The sequence below is a fragment of the Myotis brandtii genome, unplaced genomic scaffold, assembly GCF_000412655.1.
Source record: "Myotis brandtii unplaced genomic scaffold, ASM41265v1 scaffold71, whole genome shotgun sequence".
Lineage (NCBI taxonomy): Eukaryota > Metazoa > Chordata > Mammalia > Chiroptera > Vespertilionidae > Myotis > Myotis brandtii.
In genome coordinates, this window is record NW_005370787.1 from 3,366,089 (window position 1) to 3,391,448 (window position 25,360).

The 25,360-nt window shown below is 38.7% G+C and overlaps 1 protein-coding gene across 1 annotated transcript in view; it reads right to left on the minus strand.

The window, feature by feature from the left end:
• Nucleotides 1-25,360, minus strand: part of GPC6 (glypican 6) — a 1,148,404-nt gene that overhangs the window by 865,023 nt on the left and 258,021 nt on the right. The window contains exon 2 of the mRNA XM_014530079.1: nucleotides 1,508-1,672. Coding sequence (XP_014385565.1) covers nucleotides 1,508-1,672 — 165 coding nt within the window. The remainder of the gene's footprint in view (nucleotides 1-1,507; nucleotides 1,673-25,360) is intronic.

A 25,360-nucleotide genomic window follows, 5' to 3' on the forward strand; every position in this document is an offset into this window, starting at 1 on the left:
TCTTTATACACATATATTATGTATTGTGAATACTGCCCTGGAACTATTGCAACCTAATTTTAGAGTACAGTTTTATAAAAGCACTAGAGTTGTTTTCCAAGGGTAGAAATCAGCAGCAGCAGGTCCCTCCCACCTGCTTTCTGTCACAAAAGATAGAGTGTCTCAAGTGGCCTCCACCTGAACTGATACATTATAGTTCCTCAAACACAGAGCCCCTGCAGGGGCTCCTGAATGTCACTGGAGTGGTAATCTGTCAATCAAGGGTAACTCCCAAGTACTCCCTGGGTGCATTCAAGCGAACAAACATTCACAGTAACACTTCAAAACTAGGCATTATTTTCATATACATCTACATAATAAAGTCGAACACAGAGTGAGAGGCAGCAGAAGAATGTGAAGACGCTGAAAAATACTTGCAGGAAATACAAGTCCCATTCGCTTAGGTGGAAAATTTCACATCATCTTGAATACTGAAACCACTGCCGGGTGGACCTGCCTTTTAGAACTTGGAGGACTGATTTGAAAGAAATTGGTGCTGTTATACTCATTTAAAGCAGCAACGAAGCAGAACGTTTTACCTACTACAGAGGAAAACAAAAAGGAAAAAGAAAAGCTTTGGCAGGCCTCTTCTACACGGGCTCTGTTGTGCATTGACTGGAGAGCGGGAAGAAGATGAATGGCAGTTCTGTTGCCTTAGGCAACTTAATATGACTAAGAGCACCAAGGAAGGCTCACCAGGATTTGCAAGTCTGCTTTACAAGGAGTCATATAGTAAAGTACACTCATTTCTTAGAGCCCTAAGACTACACACCACTTAAGAATATTAACTTCATCCTTCTTAATTCAGTTTATAAAAATCAGACAGCTTTAAAATATTTTTCTGAGGCTCACACGAGAAAACTCAGTGCTGGAATTCTAGTTATAATTACGTTCACACGTTGCACTTTCTAATACAGACGGTTTATTGAACAAATAGAATTGAGAAGTGAAGTCAATTGCATATAATCAGGAAATCAATAGGGGACTTAAACCTTATGCAGAAAGCACTGCAACTGAAAAGGGAACCCTGGCTATGTTGTAGGGAGGAGGAACTCTAAAATAAAGGACACCATGTCATTGGCACTTCAAACACGCCTGTCTGTTTCAAAGTGTTGTATTTCAAAACATTTTGAATGGCATTCAATTCTTTTAAGGAAAAATGCCCCGATGAGAACTGAAGACAAGCTACAAAACCTGAATTAGAATCACTCTAATAATAAAACTTGAGCTTACGTCTTTCAGAAATCTCACAGGCAAACTGCAAATGCAAAACAGCTCTTTAAATCAGGTTTTTCCAAGCTATTACTATCTAAATTGTCAAGAAAGCACATGCTTTAAAAAAAAGCTATAAATATTTAAGAGGGAAAGAAAAGCTCCTACCTAAAAAAGGTTTTTCCCATAAGCCCAGGGTGTTTCTCATAGAAAAGCACAGGTAGGACAAAGTGAAAGTGGAGGCTGTTTGACCTACCATCGAACTTCTTGTGCCTGGACACGAAGGTAGTGCGCACGAAGTGACTAGTCTCTTCCACGAGGTTTTCAAACTCCAGTTTGCTCTGCTGGCTGAGCTTGTCCTCCATTTCTGTGGTGCAGCAGGTATATTCTTGAGGACAGATTCGTAAGTGCTCCCCTGCAAAGACAAGCTAAATGTCAGTATGAAACGATAAGGACTTAGGGGAATTCGCGTCTCTCATGTTGCCCTCAAATCCGGGGGTATTTGTCCCGTCAACCCCTCCAGCCATCCCCATGAACTTGATCTGCGCCTCTGTGTACTTAACATTGCAAACATTCTGGACTTTTGGTGAACCAGATGCTATGGTCTGAATGTCTGTGCCTCCTCCGCCCCCGACACACACACACACATACACACACACAACCACCACCACCCATAACTCATATGTATAAAACCCCAGTGGTTAGGTCATGAATGGAATTAGTGCCTTATGAAAGGGACCCCAAATAACTAATTAATCCATCCCTTCTTTCAGCAAAAAGGTGGCATTTGTGAACTAGGGAGTAGGTGGCAGTCATTAGACACTGAATCTGCCAGGGTCGTGACCTTGGAGTTCCCAGCCTCCAGAACAGGGAGAAATGACTGTGTGTTGTTGATAAGCCACCCAGTTGATGGTATTCCTGTGAGAGCAGCTGGATATTTAGTTCCTGTCCCTGTCATGTAAAGATCTCGGAAGACCAAGGCGATTTTCTGCTCTTATTTGAAATGTACCAAGTAACACCAAATGACAAGAGATGCAAGACAGTTATATGGGTGATTCTTTGGAAACCTCAAGTAAGGCAAAGACAATCAGTCCCATCACCATCGTCCCGGACAGCTAGGGCGAGAAAAGATGGGAATGGGCCCTGAGTTCTCCGTCTGCCTGTCCATCTGTCAGAATGCATCAGCTTTTTATTGGGTGAAAGTGAGTGTGTTTTTAATGGCAGGTCCCAGGTGCCACACATGCTCTCAGTTGACATTTCTTTGTCAGAGAGAAAATGTTCGCCTACAAGGAGGAAGGCACTGATGGGTTTAATTAACGGTGATAGTACTAGTATATAGAAATGTGAAGTAAAAGGTAATGAAAGTCTTGTATTCGATTCAACAGATTTATAGCTGGATATACCAGGCCGCTTGTTTTGACAATATTGCTTTCTTCAATGCTATTTGCAAGTAGGAGCCAAACCTTGGCTTCATGAAATTAAAATGGTCTGAAATGAAAATGTGAGTTTCCAGTTGGTGTAGCTTCTTTAGTGTCAAAAATGTTTAGCAGAAGCTGTGGAGGGAAGATGAAAAATCCACCCGACATCTTGCTAAGAAAACCAACACGTTGCTCCTGCAGATGAAGCCACTGTGGGTCATTTGAAAGCTGCATGCACTTGATGGGATCATTAAAAGTCATTTCTAATGTTTAACAATAGTTATATAATATTATGCCCTGTGACCCTGTCTGATGTACAGGGGGCTTCATGATTCCTCATGTAGTTCAAGGTTTTAGTACCTACTTAAAGCAACCCCAGAATTAAAAAAATTATCTCAGTGTGTATTAATGTTAGATCTCACATAATTCCTAGAAGAGGAGACCATAAAATATCATGTGTATATGTTTTAAATGGGAATGAAAATACTTGTACTTGAGAATGTTAAACATCAAATTCAAGATAACAGTTCCCTCCCAGGAGGAATTAAGATTCGAGAGACAAACTCAAATACTTGTATCTATAATCTTTTATTTCTTAAGTTGTTTGATGGATACAATGATGATTATTATAGTATTATGTTTAGTTTCTCTGTACATTTACAATATTTTGTAATACAAACCTCGAAATATGCCACTAAAATGAAGTAGCCACTACAGTTGTGGGAGAGAGGAGAGCAGAGGGTAGATATTAAAAAAGAAAAGCAAACTGTCCTTGGCATTCAGAATCCAGCCTTGCACTCACTGCTAGGTCACCACAGTCCACTAAATCTAAACAAACTCACAGAACACCAACCACAGACAAGATACTCTAAGGCCATAATAAAATGCAATAAAACAAGGCCACTTCAAAACTGTGTCTAAGCACAGACAAAAACAAGGTCCCCGTGCCATCTAAAAATGCCTCCTGTCCACGGCAAAATGAATGTTTGTTATGTCTTTACCATTTACAGATTGATCTTCACACGAGGCTCCCTCCTTGTTGATCAGATTTACTGAGATGCCTTATTATAGAACTGCTTCTGCTTTCCAACAGTACCCAGTGTAGTTTGAAGCCCTGCTTCTTTGAACCTTCCCCCAAATTACTCAGCCACAATCCAAATCCTGTAATAGATTCCTTTGAAGTCTCTCTTGTTGAGAAACCCATGGTCCTCCATGGTGCATTCTCGCTTGCTGCAGTGAGAGATAACCCAGATGGTTAACCTGCAGATGTGTTCCTGATAGGTTCTGATTTGAAAGTACTGGTTTGCCAAAATGGGGACAGATAGGACAACACAAATTTTGAAACAATGTCCCCAAGTGATTCGGATATTCTGATATACCCCATTGAGAAGCATAGTTCTAAAGTTTAAGGTACTGAGAATGGAATAAGTTATTAAAAGGAAATGGTTCACAATCCCTAATTTTCTTTATAAAGAGAGGAAGGGAGAGGGAGAGAGAAACATTTTAATGTGAGAAGAGAACATAGATTGGCTGCCTCCTGCATGCCCCCTACTGGGAATCGAGCCTGAAACCCAGGTATCAGGCTCCATACCTGGTACATGCCCTGACTGGGAATCTGACCAGCAACCTTTTGGTGCACAGGACAACACCCAACCAACTGAGCAACATCGGCCAGGGCTCACTAATTTTCTTTTTACAAATATGAAATCTAACCAATAAAGAAAAAAACCCTATTCAGACTGACTGGATATTTAGTATTAACCAGTTTGTAGTGTGTTCCCTTTTCTGACCTGCTTATAAACTGTTTTTGTAAATCCCCCTATACTATTTCTTATTTCCCCCTGTTCCATTTCCCACTCTGTATGTACAAATGAAATGTCTATTTCTCAAGATTTAGAACATCAGGCTGGATTCCACTTCTGGATCATTAAAATTGAGTTTACAACAAAATGCACAGGGGCATCTTGGTTTTTTTTAAAAAAATTGACCAAAAGAATATCAATATTTTATGACCCAAGGTATATTTTGATATTTGTGGAAGAAACCCTATGGATCAACAGTCATAAAATTAGGTTGGATACATAATCTGTAATTAGCCAAAGAAAATTGGTATTTGATGTTTTGATGAATAAAAACCTAAAGATAGTTACTTCTTAATGAGACAGCTTTAATCCAAAATTATTTCATTCGCGCGCGCGTGCGTGCGTGTGTGTGTGTGTGTGTGTGTGTGTGTGTGTGTGTGTAAAGTCATAGAGGTATATGTAAGAGGTTGCCTTACTAATTCAAAGCAGTTTTAGCCTTTTTATAGAACTGAAAGTGTCCCCAACAAGTCAATTTCTTTCTCCTCCTCTATATGGGTTCCTGGCAGAGAGAAAACTAGGGAGATGAAGAGACAGACATGGACAAGCTTGAAGACAGAAAGTGAAGGGATGGGTAGATCACTTGAATGTTGAAGAATCCTGCTATGGAAAGAGAAGATATTTCCTGCAACGCTCATCAGTATTCCCTAACACACAGGATTAGGACACATGAAACATGTGGCTGATTTTAGGCTGAGGCTTCCTTTCTTTTTCACCTATCCTATATAATAAAAGCCTAATATGCTAAGTTTCCAGTTGTCCAATCATCCATTCAACCAATCAAAGTGTAATATGCTAATGATATGCTAAGGCTGCTCAACTGCTCACTATGATGTGCACTGACCACCAGGGGGCAGATGCTCCAACTGGTAGGTTAGCTTGCTACTGGGGTCCAGCCGATGAGGACTGAGCTAGACAGGCCGGACATGCCCTGGAGCCCTCCCACGGTCCCTTCCCAGCTGGCCAACCTCCTGTGTCCCTCCCCAGCTCCGATCATGCAGATCGTGTATCAGTGGAGTCCCTCGGCCTGGCCTGCACCCTCTCGCAATCCAGGACCCCTCAGGGGATGTCAGAGAGCTAGTTCCGGCCTGATCCCACAGGCCAGACTGAGGGACCCTACTGGTGCATGAATTGGTACATTGGGCCTCTAGTTACTAGATAAGAAAGCTGTGGAAGACTTGAACTATTGAAGTGTAGTTCCTTTTCCCCCCTAACCTGAGGCCCCTGATACTTCCCCCCAAAAAACTGATGACTTTGAATGGCCAAAAGATTTAGGACAATTAGACATTTGTTCTGAGTGTGTTCTTATTTATTTTAGGGGGAGTCCTGTTTAAGAATTTTCCACCACTATTCCTTTCTCGGATTCCCTTAGGTTCTTTAGGTTTTCTATTATATAATTAGATACAACATTAACTCAAATGGAGTGCACTTAGACACCTCCTAGATCACTAATAATAAAGATAATAGTTGATTCCAGAAGATTAGAATGAAATACCATAAATGTAGATGTGGGATTGAAACTATAAGGATTGTACCTTTTACTCATCAGACATTTATTGATGACCCTCTATGTGCAAAGCATGATGATAGGTCATGTCCAGCAAGATGAGACAAAGAGGATCATGCAATCAGCTTAAACAGGTGCATGCTCTCTTAGGGTACCTGAAGCTTATGCCAGTGAATACCTGAGTCCCTGCATTTTTCAATACCCTCTTACTAGCTCTAAAATGAATAAGGGGAATAGTAGATGTGAAAGATAGGAACTGCACCAGGAAGTTAGAGAGTGAGCTGAAACTCAGGGACATATATTCAGATTGTAAATTGTCATCTGTTTTCCAAAAAACAAATGGGACTTTTCCTCCATCTATACACCCCCTTCACCAATGTGTCACTCTTTACAACATCTTTCTCCAAATGCATGCTAGATGTTCATTTTCACGCCAAGATGCTGAGGTGACAGCAGAAATGTGATTCTGCCATGTCACACTCCCTCTGAGGCTGGCCCTTGGTCTGAAGGCTGCCAGGAATAGGCTTCGTGAGTGGCATGGTGGGAAAGAGCAGGGGACAGGAGGGCCTCATTAACCAGAGAAGCCAGCCTCTGTGGGTCTGCAACAGCAGAGACTGCCCTTGGCAGTGACATGTGAGGGCCTCGGAATATACATTCCAAACAAACTAGCAGCACGGAAGTGTCCATCATGAGGCACATGTCATAGACTACAGCCAGCCAAACTCTTGGCTCTTACAGAGTTTTGGAGTGTGGAGGAAAGTTCCTGCCCTTGCACTTCCTAGAAGGTAGGTAGGAAACCAAAAACTAAAAAGTGAAAAGGAGATGGCAAGATCTCAAAAAAAAGTACATCCATTTCTGAACCTCCAAATTCCATCTGATTAGAATGCAATACTTATTTCAGACTTAGTCTGCTTCAGAGTGTATGGTCCTTGCCAGAGTTCTCTCATTCTTGGACTATTAAATTTCTCACAGTCAATTGGCTGCCTCAGGTACCAAGCTTGAATCGCCTCATCTCTTTGTATATTGTCTTAAATAATCATTCAGTTTGTTCACCTGGTACCTAGAAAGCAGACTGAAACAAATAATCTAAGGTAACAGGTTTAGAAAAGTAAAGTATTCTAGAATGAGTTAACTTTTACCTATAGTTTCTGATAGCCAAGATCATTTAAATTGTGGTCAATAGTCCTGGATTGTTTTTAGTTTCGTAAAGTTCCTCTGCAGGCTAACCAGGAGTGGCAGATCGAAGGAAAGCAGCATTTTGTAAATGTTATGTTCCAATTCATTTCTTTAAGTTCAAATTCCCAAACCCTCTAAAGCAGCACTTCTTCCAGATGTTTCCGTGTGAAGCTGTGTTAGGAATAATCTTTTCATATCTGTGAGGGTTGCTCTTCTCTGGTCATGTTGTTTACTACCATAGTTAGAAATGTTCAAACTCTCACATAAGTTTTAAGAAATTCAATGAATGTTCTACTTCAGTGTATCTTATCACTCTAATAACCTATATCAGTGTCATCCTTTGATGTTGTCAATTTCCTAATAAAGACTTTGAATACTAATTCTTTTAGTTAGAAAATGTTCACTCTGCATTTTACAAAAATAATTCCTTTGAAAGAACCAATAAGTTAAATGTTTCACTCTGTTCCAACAGTTGCATGAACAGGATTTCAAACATGCTTCTTAAATGGTAGAGATGCCACCTCCACAGCCCTTCTGGTCTTTATATTCCCTTGCCTATTTTTATTTCAAAGAAGCTGATAGTTAGGGGGTGGAGATGCGCAGAGAAGAAGGTGTGGTCAGGATTAATAAGGCATGAGGATTATGTGGGATAGGGAGTTGGCAGAAGACAAGGAGATCATAAGGCAAGTGGAGTGAGAAAGTTATCTTTCCTTTTTCTCACATCTAATCTGGCTCTAATAAAAAATTATTAAACTTGTAAAAACTGATCATTTTTTAAATGGAAGGGGTTATCCTTGTATTAAGATGAATATATCTTATTTAATCCATACAAGTAACATTTTGAGACACTTAATAACAGCAATGCCTTAAAAATGATTATCAGTAATTTGTATGTGCAGGTATACACACATATACACACATACATACACACAAGAATGCAGAGAATTTTCCCCAATATTTGTTTAAAGTAAAGAACAGAAGGATCTCAGAAGAAAATTTGAATTGCTACAATTTTTCTTCTTCTACATAAGAAACAGCCCCAAATATTTGTGATTAAATGTCATAGGAACAATACCAAATCTTAAGAACAATGTGATTCCATGATCTAAAGTATGCCACAAATTGGCCACTCAACTTATTAAAAAACTAGTGGCCAAGTGCACGAAATTCGTGCACGGAGGGGGGTGGTTCCCTCAGCCCAGCCTGCACCCTCTCCAATTGGGGACCCCTTAGGGGATGTCCGACTGCCAGTTTAGGCCCGATCCCATAGGATCTTTCAAAGAGGCAGTCGGACATCCCTCTCGCAATCTGGAACTGCTGGCTCCTAACTGCTCATCTGCCTGCCTGCCTGATTGCCCCTAACTGCCTCTGTCTGCTTTCCTGATTGTCCCCAACCCCTCTACCTGCCTGCCTGATCATCTCTAACATCTCTACCTGCCTGATCGCCCTAATTGCCTCTGCCTGCCTGCCTGATCACCCCTAACTGCCTTCTCCTGTCAGCCTGATCTCACCCCCAACTGCCCTTCCCTGCTGGCCTGATATCGCCCCCAACTGCCCTCCCTGGCAAGCCAGATCTTGCCTCCACTGCCCTCCCCTGTCAGCCTGGTTGCCCCCAACTGCCCTCCCCTGCTGGCCTGATCTCGCCCCCAACTGCCCTCCCCTTCCGGCCTGATCTCGCCCCCAACGGCCCTCCACTGCCGGCCTGGTTGCTCCCAACTGCCCTCCCCTGCTGGCCTGCTCTTCCCCCAACTGCCCTCCCCTGCAGGCCTGATCTCGCCCCCAATGGCCCTCCTCTGCTGACAAATTTGGTTCTGATTGGTCGGTTTCTATGACAGTCAGCGTCAAAAGCTCTGCCTCCTAGGCAGCCATTGGCTCCTCACAGCACCCAGATTTGGTTCTGATTGGTCGGTTCCTATGCCAGTCAGCATCTCTGGGCCTATCAACAGGGCCTGATCAGAAAGGCGGGGCTGATCAGCAGCCCCTGTGGAGAGAAATGGAGGCTTGGCTGCTGCCCAGACTGGGAAAGAGAGAGGCAAGTGCTGATCAAAAGCTGCCACAGAGGCAAAGGATAAGTCCCTGCTTCTCTCTTCAGGCCTCTCTCTGGCCCTGATTCGCAGCCCCCTCAGCAGTCAGTGCTGGGGCACTGCACCTGCAGTGAAAACAGTCAGCCCAGGGTTTTTATATATTAGGATTTTTAAGAATCAATGAAAAAACAATGTAAAACATCCACAATCTATATCATAAAGCTAACTGATAAATCTAGTCCTTATGACCCAGGGTTTTTATATATTAGGATTTTTAAGAATCAATGAAAAAACAATGTAAAACATCCACAATCTATATCATAAAGCTAACTGATAAATCTAGTAATGCAATTGATTATTCTACATCCATAAAAGGAAGAGTGCTTAGGAATAGTAAAATATTTTGCACCTAGGTAACGGCCAGAGGTAAGAAAGAAATTATTGTTATCCCTTGAGTTTTCCCAGCCTCTTCACCCCGTATCTTTGCCACTTGCTTGTTAAAGGTTTAATAGAGTCTGTAAACAGGATGAAAAGTGATCAAAGCCTGTCTGGTGCCATGTACTATACCCCAGAGGTACATTGAAATTGAACTGGGGGAAGATGGAGAGGGGAGAATTAATGGGCGTGCTTTTCCAAGAGATTTACCTACAGCTATTCTGATAAACTCAGCAATCTCGCAAGGAGACCATTCCTTTCCTAGTCTTTTGAGGATTATACTAACCAAGTGGTATGCCCAATATAAAATTTTCATATAAGAAGTAGTTCAATGATAATAAAATTGCATCAATATTCAGAATGTTAATATGTTGGTTCCTCAAGACAGTTCTCTGAGAATTGGGACCAGTAAAGAAATCTTGGTCTCATTATCTCTGTATTTCAAAATCAAACTGAAAGCTACACAAATACAGAAAGCTCTAGTTATAATCTATAGGAATCTGAGAAGATAAGCAAAACACCAAGGCAAGGACCTCTGCTTTCATCGTAATGTATACCTTCTACTTGCCCAAGACTTTTTGAGCACTTCCTAAATGTTAGCAACTGTGAAGTAGGTATTTGTATCATTTTTCATTTTACAAACTAAAAAACTGAATCTTAGAAAGGTTAACTTAATCTGTCTCCAAAGCTCATCCTTGTAACCACTATAAGTTGTGACAAGACTGACTGGAGCACTGTAACAAATGTATGGGAGGAGGAGTGTCAAGGGATATTTTAAATTATCAGGGGAAATTGCACATCTGTGGGAAACTGCACAAACTAATTGTTGGAGGTAGTTCAACATCAGATTCTGATACATTCCTTCCATTATATATCTTTGCAAAGCTGGGTTTTCCCCTAATTTCCATTTTACCAGTATCGTTTTACCATAGCCATCTTCTCATACCCCTGTTATTACCCCAAACCTAAATTATGAATACTAGCTTTGTTACCTTTGTGGGACTCAGTGCCTTAGCATAACTCATGACACATGGTTGGTTCTGTAATAAATATTGAATGGAATGCATCTGACTCTTTTTGCTTTCTCAATTATTCAAGAATCATTCAGTAGCACCCAAGCAATAGCTTAATTTTATGTTTGGTGCTAAGGGATAAAAACAGATTTTGTGCTTAAAGAAGCTCAGATTCCAGCATGGAAAGATGCATCTATGTGTTACGGTCCACCTTATAGATAAGCACACATACTACAAAAGGACATATTTCTAACCATCCATCCACTTCCCCAGACTCTAATAACTCTTACAGAAACAGCTCTTTGATTATAGCTTTGCCTACTTCATTTACAGGCAAGTAGCAGTAGTATTGCTTATCTTTTTAAATTTCAATGACAAGCAGGAACATCCAGAGAGTGGTTTCACCTATTTCTTTCACTTTGCCCTGGCTCAAGTATCTTTCAAATTCTAGGACCTTAAAATGCTTAGCAAGCATTTGACTTTAATAGAATAGAGTTTTTAGAGCTCACATGAATTAAGGATAAGTGTTTCTTGTGAAAGTTTTGCCACCATTGTATATATTATGTATGCATTGGGTTGCAATGAACAATTTTATTTCGTATAGTGTATTGTGGGCACAAAGTTTGGAAGCCAAATTTCAATATTATGTACAAGTGATGACAGAAAGGGCAAAGAGCCCACTTACTAATGCATAGTTGGAAACCATAAACAGCCAATGCTCCTTCAGGTAAGCTGGACTGCATTAAGGCATGTTTTTCTTCAATAATATTAAGATGTCTTCCCTGGAAGTTTATTTGAGATGTGTAATCTTTACAAGGCTCCCTAAACATTTTTATACAGGCTTATTTTTCACTTGTATTTCATCAATACATTGTTTTGGGACCCATAAGAAAGACTAATTGCTAACCAAGAAGAGAGGGATTTAAGCAGCATTCATAAGTTATGTTGTGAATTTCATGCCTGCTCACAATTCCTTTGCCAAAATCTTCATATTCAAATGTTCAAAGATGTCTATACTCCTATAGTCTGAATGGCATCTTTATGGGCATGCTTGGTTAGATCTAGTTAAGCTGTTCTGACACTGCTTGCCAATTCCAGGCAAACAGTAATTCACCAGTTCCCAGTGACCTTCTGCGAGTCATCTGAGCAGAGATGACTTACATCTTTCTCTTTCTGGGGCCCATATTGCATAAATCAAACAAATAGCCTCCTACAAATTCCCTCACAGATGATGATCAATTTCAAGTTTAATGCAGTTGTAATCCCACACCCATCTTTGCTTACTAAAAATTAGCCATTTTCACAACTGAATGCAATGATCCTGTGGTGATATACAATAAACTAATTTAAAAAGTGTTTGTTTTTGACCCTGATATAGCAGATCAGCATTCTTACTAAATTATATGACAGCTCACATGAGAATTTAGGATTTACTATCCAAAGCCCACTGGCTGTAAACTAGTTCAGACCAATTCAGTAAAGGGGCTGAGGCTGGGTGAGAGTGATTCAGAACTTAATCAACTTGAACTGCATGTAAGCCTTTGTGAAAAATTATTTTTCCTCTCCACATAATACTGCAGTTTTAGTAGGCATCTGTACAACCATAGTTACAACACTGATGGTTCATATGGAGTAAAGTAATAAAAAGCAAAGTGGACAGAAATGTTACAAGATCTATGGCACAGTCTATGAGTGTATATTTCTTTAATTGTCTGCCTCCATGACAATGAAACTCCATAATATCTAACCTTTCACAACTCATGGAGCCATTAATTTATAATAATTACTTTAATTCCCACTAATCACTTAAGATGGATGCCCATAGGTAAATATCACTCAGTCTCTATTTCACAGGTGAGTGATGGGAGGCCTATGAAAGGAAGATAGTCCTTTCCCCTTGGCATCGCTTTTGCAATTAATAAAGGGCAAGAGGTCTCTTTCTAGAATTTGTGTACGGGGACCTGGGTTTTAAGATGACACTACTTCAAATGCTATAATAAATTCTAGCATCCCTTCCAACCTGGGGCTTTAAAAAGTCAGTGTTCAGGTAACAGCAGCATAGTCAAGCATTTATCATTCAAAAATGCGTATAATTAAAGCTCAGTTATGGTTTCAAACCAAGAGGAGAGCAGAACCTCAGAAGAGAAAGGAATAAAATCTCCCCTGACATTAAAGCACATATCCTTATATATCTAAAGGAGAAATGAGGAGCCAAATTGAATTTTAAAAAATATACTGCATAAAGAAAATTTAAAAAATGCCTTGAGCCCTAGCCGGTTTGGCTCAGTGGATAAAGTGTTGGCCTGCAGACCAAAGGATCCTGGGTTCAATTCTGGTCAAGGGCATACACCTTGGCTGCAGGCTCCTTCCCAGCCCAGGCCCTGGCCCGGGCTCCTGCAGGAGGCATCCAAATGATGTGTTTCTCTCACATCGATGTTTCTCTCTGTCTTTCCCTCTCTCTTCCACTCTCCCTAAAAAACAATGGCAAAATATCCTTGGGCGAGGATTAACCAAAAGAAAAGAAAATGTCTTGACAAAGAACAAAATACTTTAAAGAAATACCTATTTCTAACTTAAAACAAATCTCAATAGGAATTAAAATAACAACAACAGCAACTATACTTGGGGACTCTAGGAACAATCACAACATTTTCTTATTTATAATCTCTTTCTTAGAGATATTTTTCCTAGACTTGCCTCAAAGGAGGTAGAATCCATAGCTACCTATATCCTTTAGTGAAGATGGAAACTACATGTAGCTTTGCTTTTACCCAGCATTAAAAATCCAAATATGTAAAATAACTGATTAAGTCACTATCGTTTAATCTAAGGAAATACTGCATTTATGAGTTTGGCTCTTGCAGAGTAAGATATTAATAGAAAAAGATCTCAAACCAGATCCTAGTTTTGATGAAAAGGCTAGAGTGGGATGACATTTGATCTTTGGGAGGCATATGTTGCTTCAGAAATTAAACTTCAGCCTATGTATATGCATTTCCACATGGTTATTTCTCATTGCAAATTACTTCCTCTGTGGTTAGACTTCCTATATTAAACTTTGCTGTACTGGGGGAAGAGAAAATATAAATAGATAATTAATAGTTCACATGAAAGCTAAAGATCCAACTTAGCTCAATTTATAATAAATGCATAACTTCTTTGATTTAAATTACTGAGTTTATCTTCTCAGGACTTCCGTCTAGTTCCTTGGGTAGTAAGTATTTGGGGAGTGCACTATTAATCCTTAAAAAATCCCCCAAATTTAAATAATTTCTTCTCCAAGAAACTTAAATGTATTACCTTGTAGAGGTTAATGTACATGTCCCACATAACTGCATTACTTTTGGTCTATGCATTTATTATAGCATTCATTTCAATACATCTGAGTTGTAGTTATTTATAGAGAAGGCTATACTTCCATTCATCTCTTGCCATTCTCTTTCTTAAGTTCTGTGCCAAACAGAACTATTGGCAGCAAAAACATATCATGCACAATTATACTTTGGACCTTGGCAATGCTATTCTCTCAACATAGAAAGCTATGTGCTTCTCTTTTTCACCTCGTCATCTCCCCTCCATTCCTCCTCATCTACCAGGTCTCAGCTTAAACACCACTTCTGAGACTCCCTTACCTGGAGTCTAGGTGAGGTGTTACTCTGCTTCTTAGTAACCTATTACCTCTGCATATGGCCCCGTGTTATACCTATGACTGTACTATAATGACCAGTCTATCCATCCATGTTCCTCGCAGAAGCACCAAATGCTTAAGAGATAGGACTGTTATTTCATCAATTATATCACTATTACACAGCTCAGTGCATGGCCCATAATGATACTCTATACATTTTGGTTTAGCAAATAAATAAAAATAAAGATGAATTGATGCAACAATGCAAGTAGTGGACTTTGCATTAAGAAGAATAGTAGTTTCACTCAAAAATAACTAATTTAAAAGAAACGTTGTTGATTCTTGGCTTATGCAGGAGACATAGCATATTCAGGAGAAGGCAGCAAAGCTGGTAAAAACACCAGTAACTCAGTCATAGAAATACAAAGTCGGTAGTGATTTTCAAACCAAATTGAAACTCAAACTAGCTTTTTAAAATAATTTGAGCTCCCACTTACATCCCTTTAAGGAATTATATTGGTAATATAACTAACACTTGAGCCATGGTTAAACCCGAGGCAAAAGAAGCAATCTTTGGACTACAGATGTTTGACCTGTATGTGCCATCACCATGATCACAAGAGTGACACATACAGATATAGAGGTGTGCTGGATGGGCATGGCAAGTGTTAGAAATGGCATAACTCTCAGTAATGAGATTGTGTGAAAAATGAACAAGTCTTGGTAAAAATCTCCAAATCAAACAAATACAATATTCTTTTGATTTACTCCATAGTAATATTCCTAGAAGAATTGGAGTATAATATTTTATGTTTACAGTAAAATGGAGTTAAGTTTCAGGCTTATTTTATTATAAACAATACGTTTTACCCACCAGAGAATCCAACATGATGTTTAAACATTATGTAGGATTCTGGACAAGTCTTCATTTTGGAATATCTGACTCATGGCAGGATATCTTAAATCCTTGGTAACTGACTACCTACCAGTTTCCAAGGCTAGAATATTATAGAAAAGATACCTGCCCTTGAAGAGAGTTGCACTAAACAAAGTTAAACTTTTTACCTCTAGGATTCTACAATATCATACCTAAGATATTTATGGAAAATATATGTGAGAGTAGAGAGTGAGCCATTGAACTGAAACCAATGGCTGGTGTGTGTGTGTGTATGAATGTGTGTGTGAATGTGTGTGTGTGTGTGTGTGTGTGTGTGTGTGTGTGTGTGTTTAGTCATTGTTTCACAGCACCTGCACAATCATCTATCCATTCTTCAGTCATGTATTGAATGCCTACTCTTACAAGGAGGTCCCTCTGGCACTTCCAAATAACTAACCAGCTTGAAATTTTCTGCAGAAAACCATCCTTGCACTCTCATTTGGAAATCCCATCGATTGACATCAAACTCATCCATCCTCCAAGGTGCCTTTCTATTGAATACTGTGAGGTAGGTGTGAAAAACAGGCCAAAAATTACTTCAGTTTTCCCTTTAAAGTGCCCAGGAAAGTCCAATCTTTCATAATGAGTACTAGTCCCAATTTCCTGGAGAAATGCTCAGAAGTATGTGAAACTGTACAAACCTACTAGAACAGCAGACCTTTTCCCAAACTCCTAGAAGCTCTATTTTGCTGACTCTTGGGTTCATTTCCTTTTCCAAACCCACGTTCTTAGACAATTGGATTTTGATAGCACATTTTGTGAGAAGAATCTTTAGCTACCTCTTGGGGAACATGTTCCTGACACTGTGCCCAATACACCGTGGAGAGCAAATGGTACGGCAAGGATTTGTCTCATCACCTCACTGTGTAGATGGCTATAATTTACAAGTTTGGAAGCACACATCCTCTTGGGATTCACAGTAAATTGTCCTTTATTCTTTCTCTAAATTAATTTTGTTTTTCATGATTACCCTGCCATAGGAGAGACTCATTGTATGTACAAGAAATAATGGAATCAAGCCAGGCTTGCAGCTTCCATAGGATTCATCCCTAAACAAACCCTGCTGGGAGACTATAGCTTAGTATGAGCCACCAACAAGATAGGAATTTTGCCATTAAGAAGGTTCTAAGCCATTTACAACAACAACAACAAAAATGAGCTTCAAATGCTCATTTCTAGCTCCTCTGAAGCAGGTCTTCTGCAGAATTAGCACCTTTTACAAAATTATTGTAACTAAAATTGCACCAGGACATGGTGAGGAACATGCACACACTCAGGGCTGGCCTGAGGAAGGGTGTCCTATCGCTTCATACTGTGGCAAAGACTTAAAGACACAGGGCTTTGGTGCTTGGAAAGTTGTAATGGCTTTGGCCCAACTACATTTCACAGAAGTCTACATGGAGCCAAGCTCATTGTGTCTTCCTGCTTCAAACATAATGGTCCCTTTCTCTAAAATAATCTGGGTGTAAAAGAAGTCTCCATGTTTAAAAGAGTGTCTCAGAAGTTAAGAATAATGACTTAAGTGACTTGAACAAAAGGTGTGCACAAGTAGGAGAAAGGCAAGCACGGATCTCAATCTCCATAATAAGGGGTAGACTATGTAAACTTGTCCAAGGCTATGGTCCCTGCAGACAGGTTGATATCAGGACTGAGGCAGTCAAAGGAATACTACACACAGTCTGTGCTTCTCACCCTGCAAGCTCCTCTCACTTAATCCTCAACCCACACTTCACAGTAGTTTTAATTGCACCTGTTTATTCCTCTGTAGAGGTGAAGCAACTTACTACCAATGCCCACCCCTTCTAGAAACTGCCTTCATTTAGCAAGCATACTATTTTTTTTCTTTGATTTCATGCTTATTTCTGGTGATTTGTAGTTAAGAGGGTGGGTGGAGATGCTGGGTCCAGGGAAGGGTAAAGCTGCCTGAAGTTACCCATTCGTGCTGTCCCTGGTTATTTCAATCCCTCCTTGCCTAAAAGAGTTGGGTATTTTTACCTTTAATTTTTACTAGATGAAGAAAGTGAGGCTTCAGCTCACATGACTCCTTGGTGGAGAGACCAGAATTAAAATAAAATTGGTTTGCACTCACATGTGTTCTCTGTCATCTGTGACTTCCCCTCTCTCTTCAACCAAGACTAATAGAAGGGCCTCTCTCTCTCTTCTGGGAACCCACACTGTTTTTGCCCAGATTGTCAAAGGCTTATTCCTTGAATAAGTCTGCATTCTGGCCTCTCCCTCCCAAATCCGGCAGTATACCTGGTCTCTGGGAACACGTGGATCAGAAAGTTTCACAAGTTCATCCTTATAAGAAGTAAAAAGGAACAAAGAAAGAATACTCAAGAAATGGAAAAGTTTTAGCATATCAGCATTAAGACTTTGGAATGAAGGTATGAGTTGGAATGCTTGTACTTCAACTTAGTAGCTATGTGACATGTAAAATTGGGCATGATAAAGTACCCACAATCACAGCATTGTAGAGAAGATGAAAAAGAATAGCATATAGGAAAGTACCTAACTTATAGTTGATACACACACACACACACACACACACACACACACTAGAGGCTCAGTGCACCAAATTCGCGCACTCAGGGGGTCCCTCAGCCCAGCCTGCACCCTCTCACAGTCTGGGAGCCCTCAGGGGATGTCTGACATCCTTAGTGCTGCAACTGAGGCTGGAGAGGCTCCCGCCACCACCGCTGTCCTCGCCAGCCTTGAGCCTGGCTTCTGGCTGAGCGGCACTCCCCCTGTGGGAGCGCACTGACCACCATCAGACAGCTCCTACGTTGAGTGTCAGTGATGTCATAGCAACTGGTCATTCCATCATTCGGTTGATTTGCATTTTAGCCTTATATTATACAGGATGCTTATGGAAACACACACATTCACTCTTTTCTTTTTGATAAAAATCCATAGAGGAATAGAAATATAATCTTTTCAACATCAAATACTTTGTCCCTTTCTCTTCCTTTAACCCTGATATTAAAAGAAACCACTGGAATGTTCCAAGTAGCCATCGGATGCAAACCTCCAGCTCCTCTTGTTCTAGGCTCCTACACAGGAGCTTCCGCCTTGTTCCACGCATGGCAAGCACAGACTTGCCTCAGATCTGCCACATTCAAATTTGATAGCCAGAAATGCCTCCAGACTTCAGCCTATTTGCAGAGGACAAAGAAAGGAAAGGAAAGGGGAGACTGAATTATCCACACCACCTACAACCACAGATTTTCTGATGATTTGTCCCGGAACATGCTCTTTCTGAAAGCCAGATCTCCTCATTTACCTAGGACCACCAGAACACAATAAAGACACCGTAAAACGCATATCCAAAATTCCTGACAGAAAGAAAATACTGTCAAAAAATTACATTTAAAAGAGGGTATAACCATGATTCCTACAAATGCAAGATAAACATTAGTCAAAGACCTTACTTAACTACTTTATTAATGGGAGAAGCAGTGAGATATTATAATTGGTTGAAAAGTAGATTTGAAGAACCACACATATGTAAAAATAATAAAAACTGGAGCCACTTTAAAATGGAGTCGAAGTGGCCTTCCTTATCTCTCCCAGAGGAACTGCCTTGCAGGCCTTACTCCTCGAAGATAAGAAATCAGGTATTATGACTAATCAAATGATGACTGCCAGACTGAAAATGAAAACACTGTTTAGGGTTACCTTCACTCTGTTAGCTTATCTGCACCAATAGAAATGCCTTTCTTCTACTGATGTCATTGTCCCCCTTCCTGTTCTCATACATACCCCTTGCCTTTGTCTCCTAAGCAGAACAGTACTTGGGTTTCTGCCTGAATCATTGCTTCCCAAATAGCTATTTCTTTAATTTCAAATAGATGCTTGTTGTCTCTTACTTCAGCCTTTTATTTTTAGATTAACACACATATTAACCAAAAAAAAAGTACTGAAATGATTACAAATAAATATATTTATTCCAGAAAGATGAGTAGCAGTAGGAATAAAGCTGAAAATCAATTGTACTTCCTTCCACAAGATAAAATTAATTTGTGTGTCTATGGACAGGAATCATTTGCATTGTTATCAATTATTTACAACATACAGAGTTGCAAAATAGCTTGAAGATAATGATCATAGAAGAGACCCTGAAGAATCAGATAACCCAGAGGGCCTGACTGCTTTTCCAGTGAAGACCCTCAGGAACCCTTCTGATTCACTTCAACATTTTTCACAACTTTTCCTCAAGTAGAAATTGAAATAAAACTAAGCAAGAAAGCGCAACACAATTGAGAATTATTTTTAAAGGAACATTAAGAGTAAAGATGACATAACTAAAATTTAGTCAGTCTTGGGAATATTGTACAGATTAATAAATTAAAAGGAAAGTTTATACCGAAAACCTAACTGTTGATAAAATAAACTGCACTTCCTGACTTCTGCCCATCTTTTGGAATTACTCCACCATTAACAACTGCCTGAAAACACATCCCCCTATATGTCATTATTATGTTTAACATGTAGCTGGCCAATGAGCTCAACATCACTGGAGAACTGACAGAGAAACTTATTAAATAATATGTGCCACCAATCACGCAATATAACCACATTTCCATGTATTATCTAAGTATTTGTCACAATTTATAACATTATTCAGGGGTGATTGTGCTGTGTTAAGAGCCACGGAGCCCATGGGACTCCCTGCAGAAGTTGTCAAAGTAGAAGTGAGAACTGTAAAAGCAATAGCTAACCATACCCCAACACCGTCCACTGGCATACATGGGCACCTGCCCACTTAGAGCAAATAAGTCCTGAAACATTAATGAGCCCAAAACACATCACTGCAGTAACACCCAACGGCAGTCTCATTTAAGGGACTGGAATTAGTGTATTGGGTAGATATACTAAGTAGACTTATCTATTAGCATCAAGACAATTCTACTTAGAATATACATTTTCACCTAAAAATTAAAAAAAAATTTTAAAAAATCTCCCTTAGACTTCTTTATTTCTCTTTGATAGAAAATGCAATAATATTCAAGTTTAGGACATAAAAGAGATTTAAATTCGTCAAACCTTTTCAGAAAGATGCTTTATAGGAGATTGTTTTCAGAGAGTTTTATTCAACAAAAAGATTTCCTTAAATTACCTGACACTTCAAGTCCTAATGAAACTATTTCTCAATTACAAACTATAATACATATATATGTAAACAGATACTCATGTTATATCCATTAAAAATCACAAAATTACTAAATTACTAAAATTCTGATATTTTAATGTACAATATAATGTAGATATTTCTTCATGTTACCTCCACATTATATGAATAAACTCTGATGTCCAGTTCATTAGTTCCTGGGCCAGAGGCAGACACGTGTGGGTCCCTGCCCCCCTGCGCTGCCCCATCTTACAATATGGCACTCTCCATGTCTGCATCCTTTGTCTCATCCACATAAATCACCTACTATGAAAGATGCTCCAAATTAATGACATGTTTTCTACTTCGTGTGTATATTACATTCATTCTACTCATTTGCAGAAAAGCACATGCTACTAAGAATTAAAACACAAAGAGCCTTTATATCTTAAGTCAATATTTTAAAATATTTTTCCCAATTTTTTCAAATATTTTTCATCCTCAAATTTTTTTTAAAAAAGCATATTTCAGCAAATTCACTTGTTGGAATACTCACTGATTTCTTCAAAGCAAGATGAGTACTTATTAAAATGTTACTCAACTGCACCTGTTCTTTTGATTCAAAAGAATTAATGGATTTTTTGAGAAAGTGACCTGTTAACAGGTCAATCTGTCATCGGTAAAGACTTTAAGGAATCTGTAACTCAGATGCTAACGGTAAAAAACAACCTAGGGCAGGAAGTACAATTTGTAGCCAACCAGTGCTTTTCAAATCAAGGGAGATGGACCATCTATCTGGATATGGAATTGGACAATGCCATAATTCTACACAGTCATAGTAATATATCAGCTGTGCTCTGCAAGTATTCTAAAAGCTGCAAGCCAAAACTTTTTATGGTTCTTGAAAATGAAAATTAGAGCCTTCCCAATTGGCCTGGTGTGTCTTAAGCATTCACTACAAAGCTTACATACTAAAGTTTGGTAAAAAGCTCTACAATGAATAAAGCCTGATACTTTCCATGTTAGAATAGGCAGGAAAATTAAGATGTCAGATATGTCTTGCAGAGGATGGTTACATTGTTTCATTACAAACTTCAATTTAATACATTTTCTCAGTTTCAGCTGATGACAAGATACATTTCAGTTTTAAACTCTACAGAAATGTGTTTTTTTAAAGTCTTTGAATGTTCACATGTTTTCTGTATTTCCCAAGAAATACTGAGTGACTCAGTGATATAATTTTTTTTCTTTTTCCTTTAATTACAGTCCAAATAAGTTGTGAAAGGGCCTCATCTGTTAGTTGTCTGTCTCACTAAGGAGCGGATGCCATCCCCTCTCAGAATCCATCAGAGGAGAATGCAATTAAACTAAAACATTGACTATAATATTTAGATGCACTTTGGTATATGCATCCTTTTAACTCCCATAATCATACCAGAGAAATAATCTACTTAAGTGCAAATTAAAGTATATCCATTTTATTTTTCCCTCCATCAACTAAGAGATCATTATGTAGAAAGTAATTTTGAGGTTGAAGATTAAAATTTTGTTTAGTGTTTATAGCTTGTCTTGGGCTACAATATATAATTTAAGCCCTTGTTATATTGATAATGTGTGGAAACTGCCCTACTTTTACAAGGGACTGCTGGAGGAGGGGGTGCGTGTGTAGAACACATGAATGTACATGTGTGCATATGTAAGGAATTATACAGAGAAACAGAAAATGTTCATTAAACTCATTACAGTTAAAATAGATCAAATCCAAAACTTACATAATTTATTTTACTTTTTTAATTGTGTCTTTATTGTTGAAAGTATTGCAGATGTCCTTTTTGTGTTTTGTATTTTTCCCATTGACCCCCACCACCCTGCACCTGCCCCTCCCAGGCCTTCACCACACTACCGTCTGTGTCTATGGGCTATCAACATATGCATGTAAATTCCCTGGTTAATCTCTCCCCACCCACCAGCACCCACCCCTGCCTTCCCTCTGAAATTCATCATTAAACTTACATAATTCAAATTGGAGAATAGTAGATAAGAATTACTTTTCTTTGTATATTTTTTAGGTAAAAGTCAGAAAACTTTACAAAAGGCCTGATAGTAATGATTTTAGGCGTTGTGGTCTTCTTCACAATTACTCAACTCTGCCATTATAACCTACATGAGTGTCATATGTAAACAAATGGGTGTTGCTATGTTCCAATAAAACTTTATGTACTAATACAGGGGGCAGGTTAGATTTGGCCCACTGGGTGTAATTTGCCAATCCCTGGTTAAAAATAGAAATCTGCTTATTTTAAAGCAATGCCCCATACTTCATTATCACTCAATATGATCCTTAATAATAAATATAATTTACATTACTACTCAGAAGGCAAAGTACTTTAACATCTTTTATCTTGTTTAAGTATCACAGTGACATACTGTGAGAAAGGCCCTATTATTATATTCCCCATTTGCAGATGAGGAAACTGAGGTTCACAGAAGCTTAACTTTAGCACCAGAGAGTCCACACCAAGTCCTAGCTCCTCTCTGGCAGCATTATTTTGCAGGCACTGTTAGGAAACTCAGTGCTTACTAAGATACTTGTTAGGAAATTTTCAATTGTACATATTTTAAATATTAGATTGTGACTTAGTCAGGCTACAAAGGCTTTCTTCTCAAGAAGCAAAGCTGAGGTGAGAGAAATGCCAAAGATGGTAGTGGGGTTTACCTGAAGGTGGCCAACAGTGGTGTCAACAATAGAATGGAAATATAGAGGAGGGGCAAGAAGAGATGACGTGATGGATTATCTGTGTTCTGGAGAAGGGACAGGCTTAGAGGTATAAGTTGGAAGTAGCCACATAAAGGGAATAAAGAAGCCCCGAAACCTCTAAGAAGCATACATAAAGTAATGATGGAAACTCTGTCTTGGGAAGTCTTCATAAAGGAAGTGGCATTTAACCACCACCATTTTCCCTCTCACAAGCATAACACTCAGGAATATATGGGTTCCCTGTCTTTGGACTCCCTTAAAAGAATCTTTGTTTCTCAGACAGAACTGAAAAAATTATTTTATAAATGAAAAGATATGACATTTAAAAACCTATGAATCTGCCACCTAGATGTAACAGACAAGATCTTATAGTTTTACCTCATATCTCTCAAAAGTTCTCCCACATACCCACACACACCCACACACACAATGGTCACTATGTGAGGTGATGGACATGGTAACTAGCTTGATTATGGTAATCATTTCACAATGTATACTAGTATGTATATCAAATCATCATATTGTACACCTTCCCTATATACAATTTGTATTTCTCAATTATAGCCTCCATGAATATTTATAAATATATAACCTGAATAAAGCAGGGGGAAAACAGTAAAATAAATGCATCCATCCCTCAACTGAATCCCTGAGTATCTGTGAAAACTAAAAGTAAAAAAGGACATCTACTAAAAATTAAAGTGCCCACTGCTTTTAAAGCATTAAATAGATTAAAATTGCTGATTTGTGTCTTTTTAAAAGATGAACCTTCCCTAACTTTGAGCCATTTTCATGCCACATTTTTATCGCTCTCTCCCACAAAAGTTATTTATTTATTCATCTGAGTTATCAAGAGCTCTTTTTAAAGTACAAGGACAGGTGAAAACCCACAATATGGTAGTTAGAACACATATATGACATGGTAATTTTTTAAAGTGAAATTCTGGGCTAATGTGTTAAACAATCCTTCTCCCTTCCTCTCTGTGAAAAATCAATAAAATATATTTTTTAAAAAAAAGTTAAAAGGGGCATCTACTAAAAATGAAAATGCCCACTGTTTTTAAAGCATTAAGTAGATTAAAATTGCTGATTTGTGTTTTTTTTAAAGATGAACCTTCCCTAACTTTGAGCCATTTTCATGCCACATTTTTATCACTCTCTCCAACGAAAGTTGTTGATTTACTCATCTGAGTTATCAAGAGCTCTTTTTCAAGTACAAGGACAGGTGAAAACCCACAATATGTTAGTAGAACACATATGACATGGTCATTTTTTAAAGTGAAATTCTGGGCTAATGTGTTAAACTATAAATAAATAAATAAATAAATAAATAAATAAATAAATAAATAAATAAATAAATAAAACAGCCACTAAAGTCTAGTTGGATTTAGTTTTTCTCCAAATTCCCCAAAGTAACCAATAAAGAACATAAAAATGAAGAGTACCAAATGTGAATGAATTAATTACAGCAAATGGAAAAGAATCTATTTCCAAACAAATGACTAATAAAGCCTCCAAAGAGTGATTCATATCATGCAAATTATAACCATGAACTTCAAAATTAAATCCCAAGCAATTACAACCTAAAAGAAATTAATTTTTCCAAATAGAGGACATGAAAACTTCACACATCTTATCAAGGTTCCTAAAAAGGAGAGTGAGCCTTGAAAACACATTGCCTTCAAAGTTCCATGGAAAGTAAATATCAAGCAGGGAATAACATTATCCTACATTTTATTCCACCAAAGACTATGCACAGACTTCTTTAGATACCCCATCATTCTTCTAAGGAAAGAAGAATTTTCTAGGATATAAGGTACAGTAGGAAAAGTGGTAGGTGATTTGCCCTGCCTTACTAAAGCTCATATTCCCTTTTAAAGCTTGATGACAGTAGTACATAATAACTCTCTCTGACTATACATGCAGCTAAACATAATGGCTGAGCTCAAAGTGCTAATCATTTAAAATCCACATCTTGTTTTGCAAGTGAGGAAGAGCTATGCATTGTCTGGTATAGCAGATTTATGTCAAAGTCCCTTGTATTGATGGGTGGCTTTGGTCCTTGATTGATCTCTTGATGGTAATGACCCTCCTTTACAATGAGATTGCCATACCTATCTATCCACTCCAAATATTGCAGGTGAATTTATAATTTAAACATTCAGAGGGCTCAGAGACAGCTAACTTACTAATTCGTCCATTCCATGTATCAGGTCCCTTTCCACCTGCTGTTCTTAGAGTGTA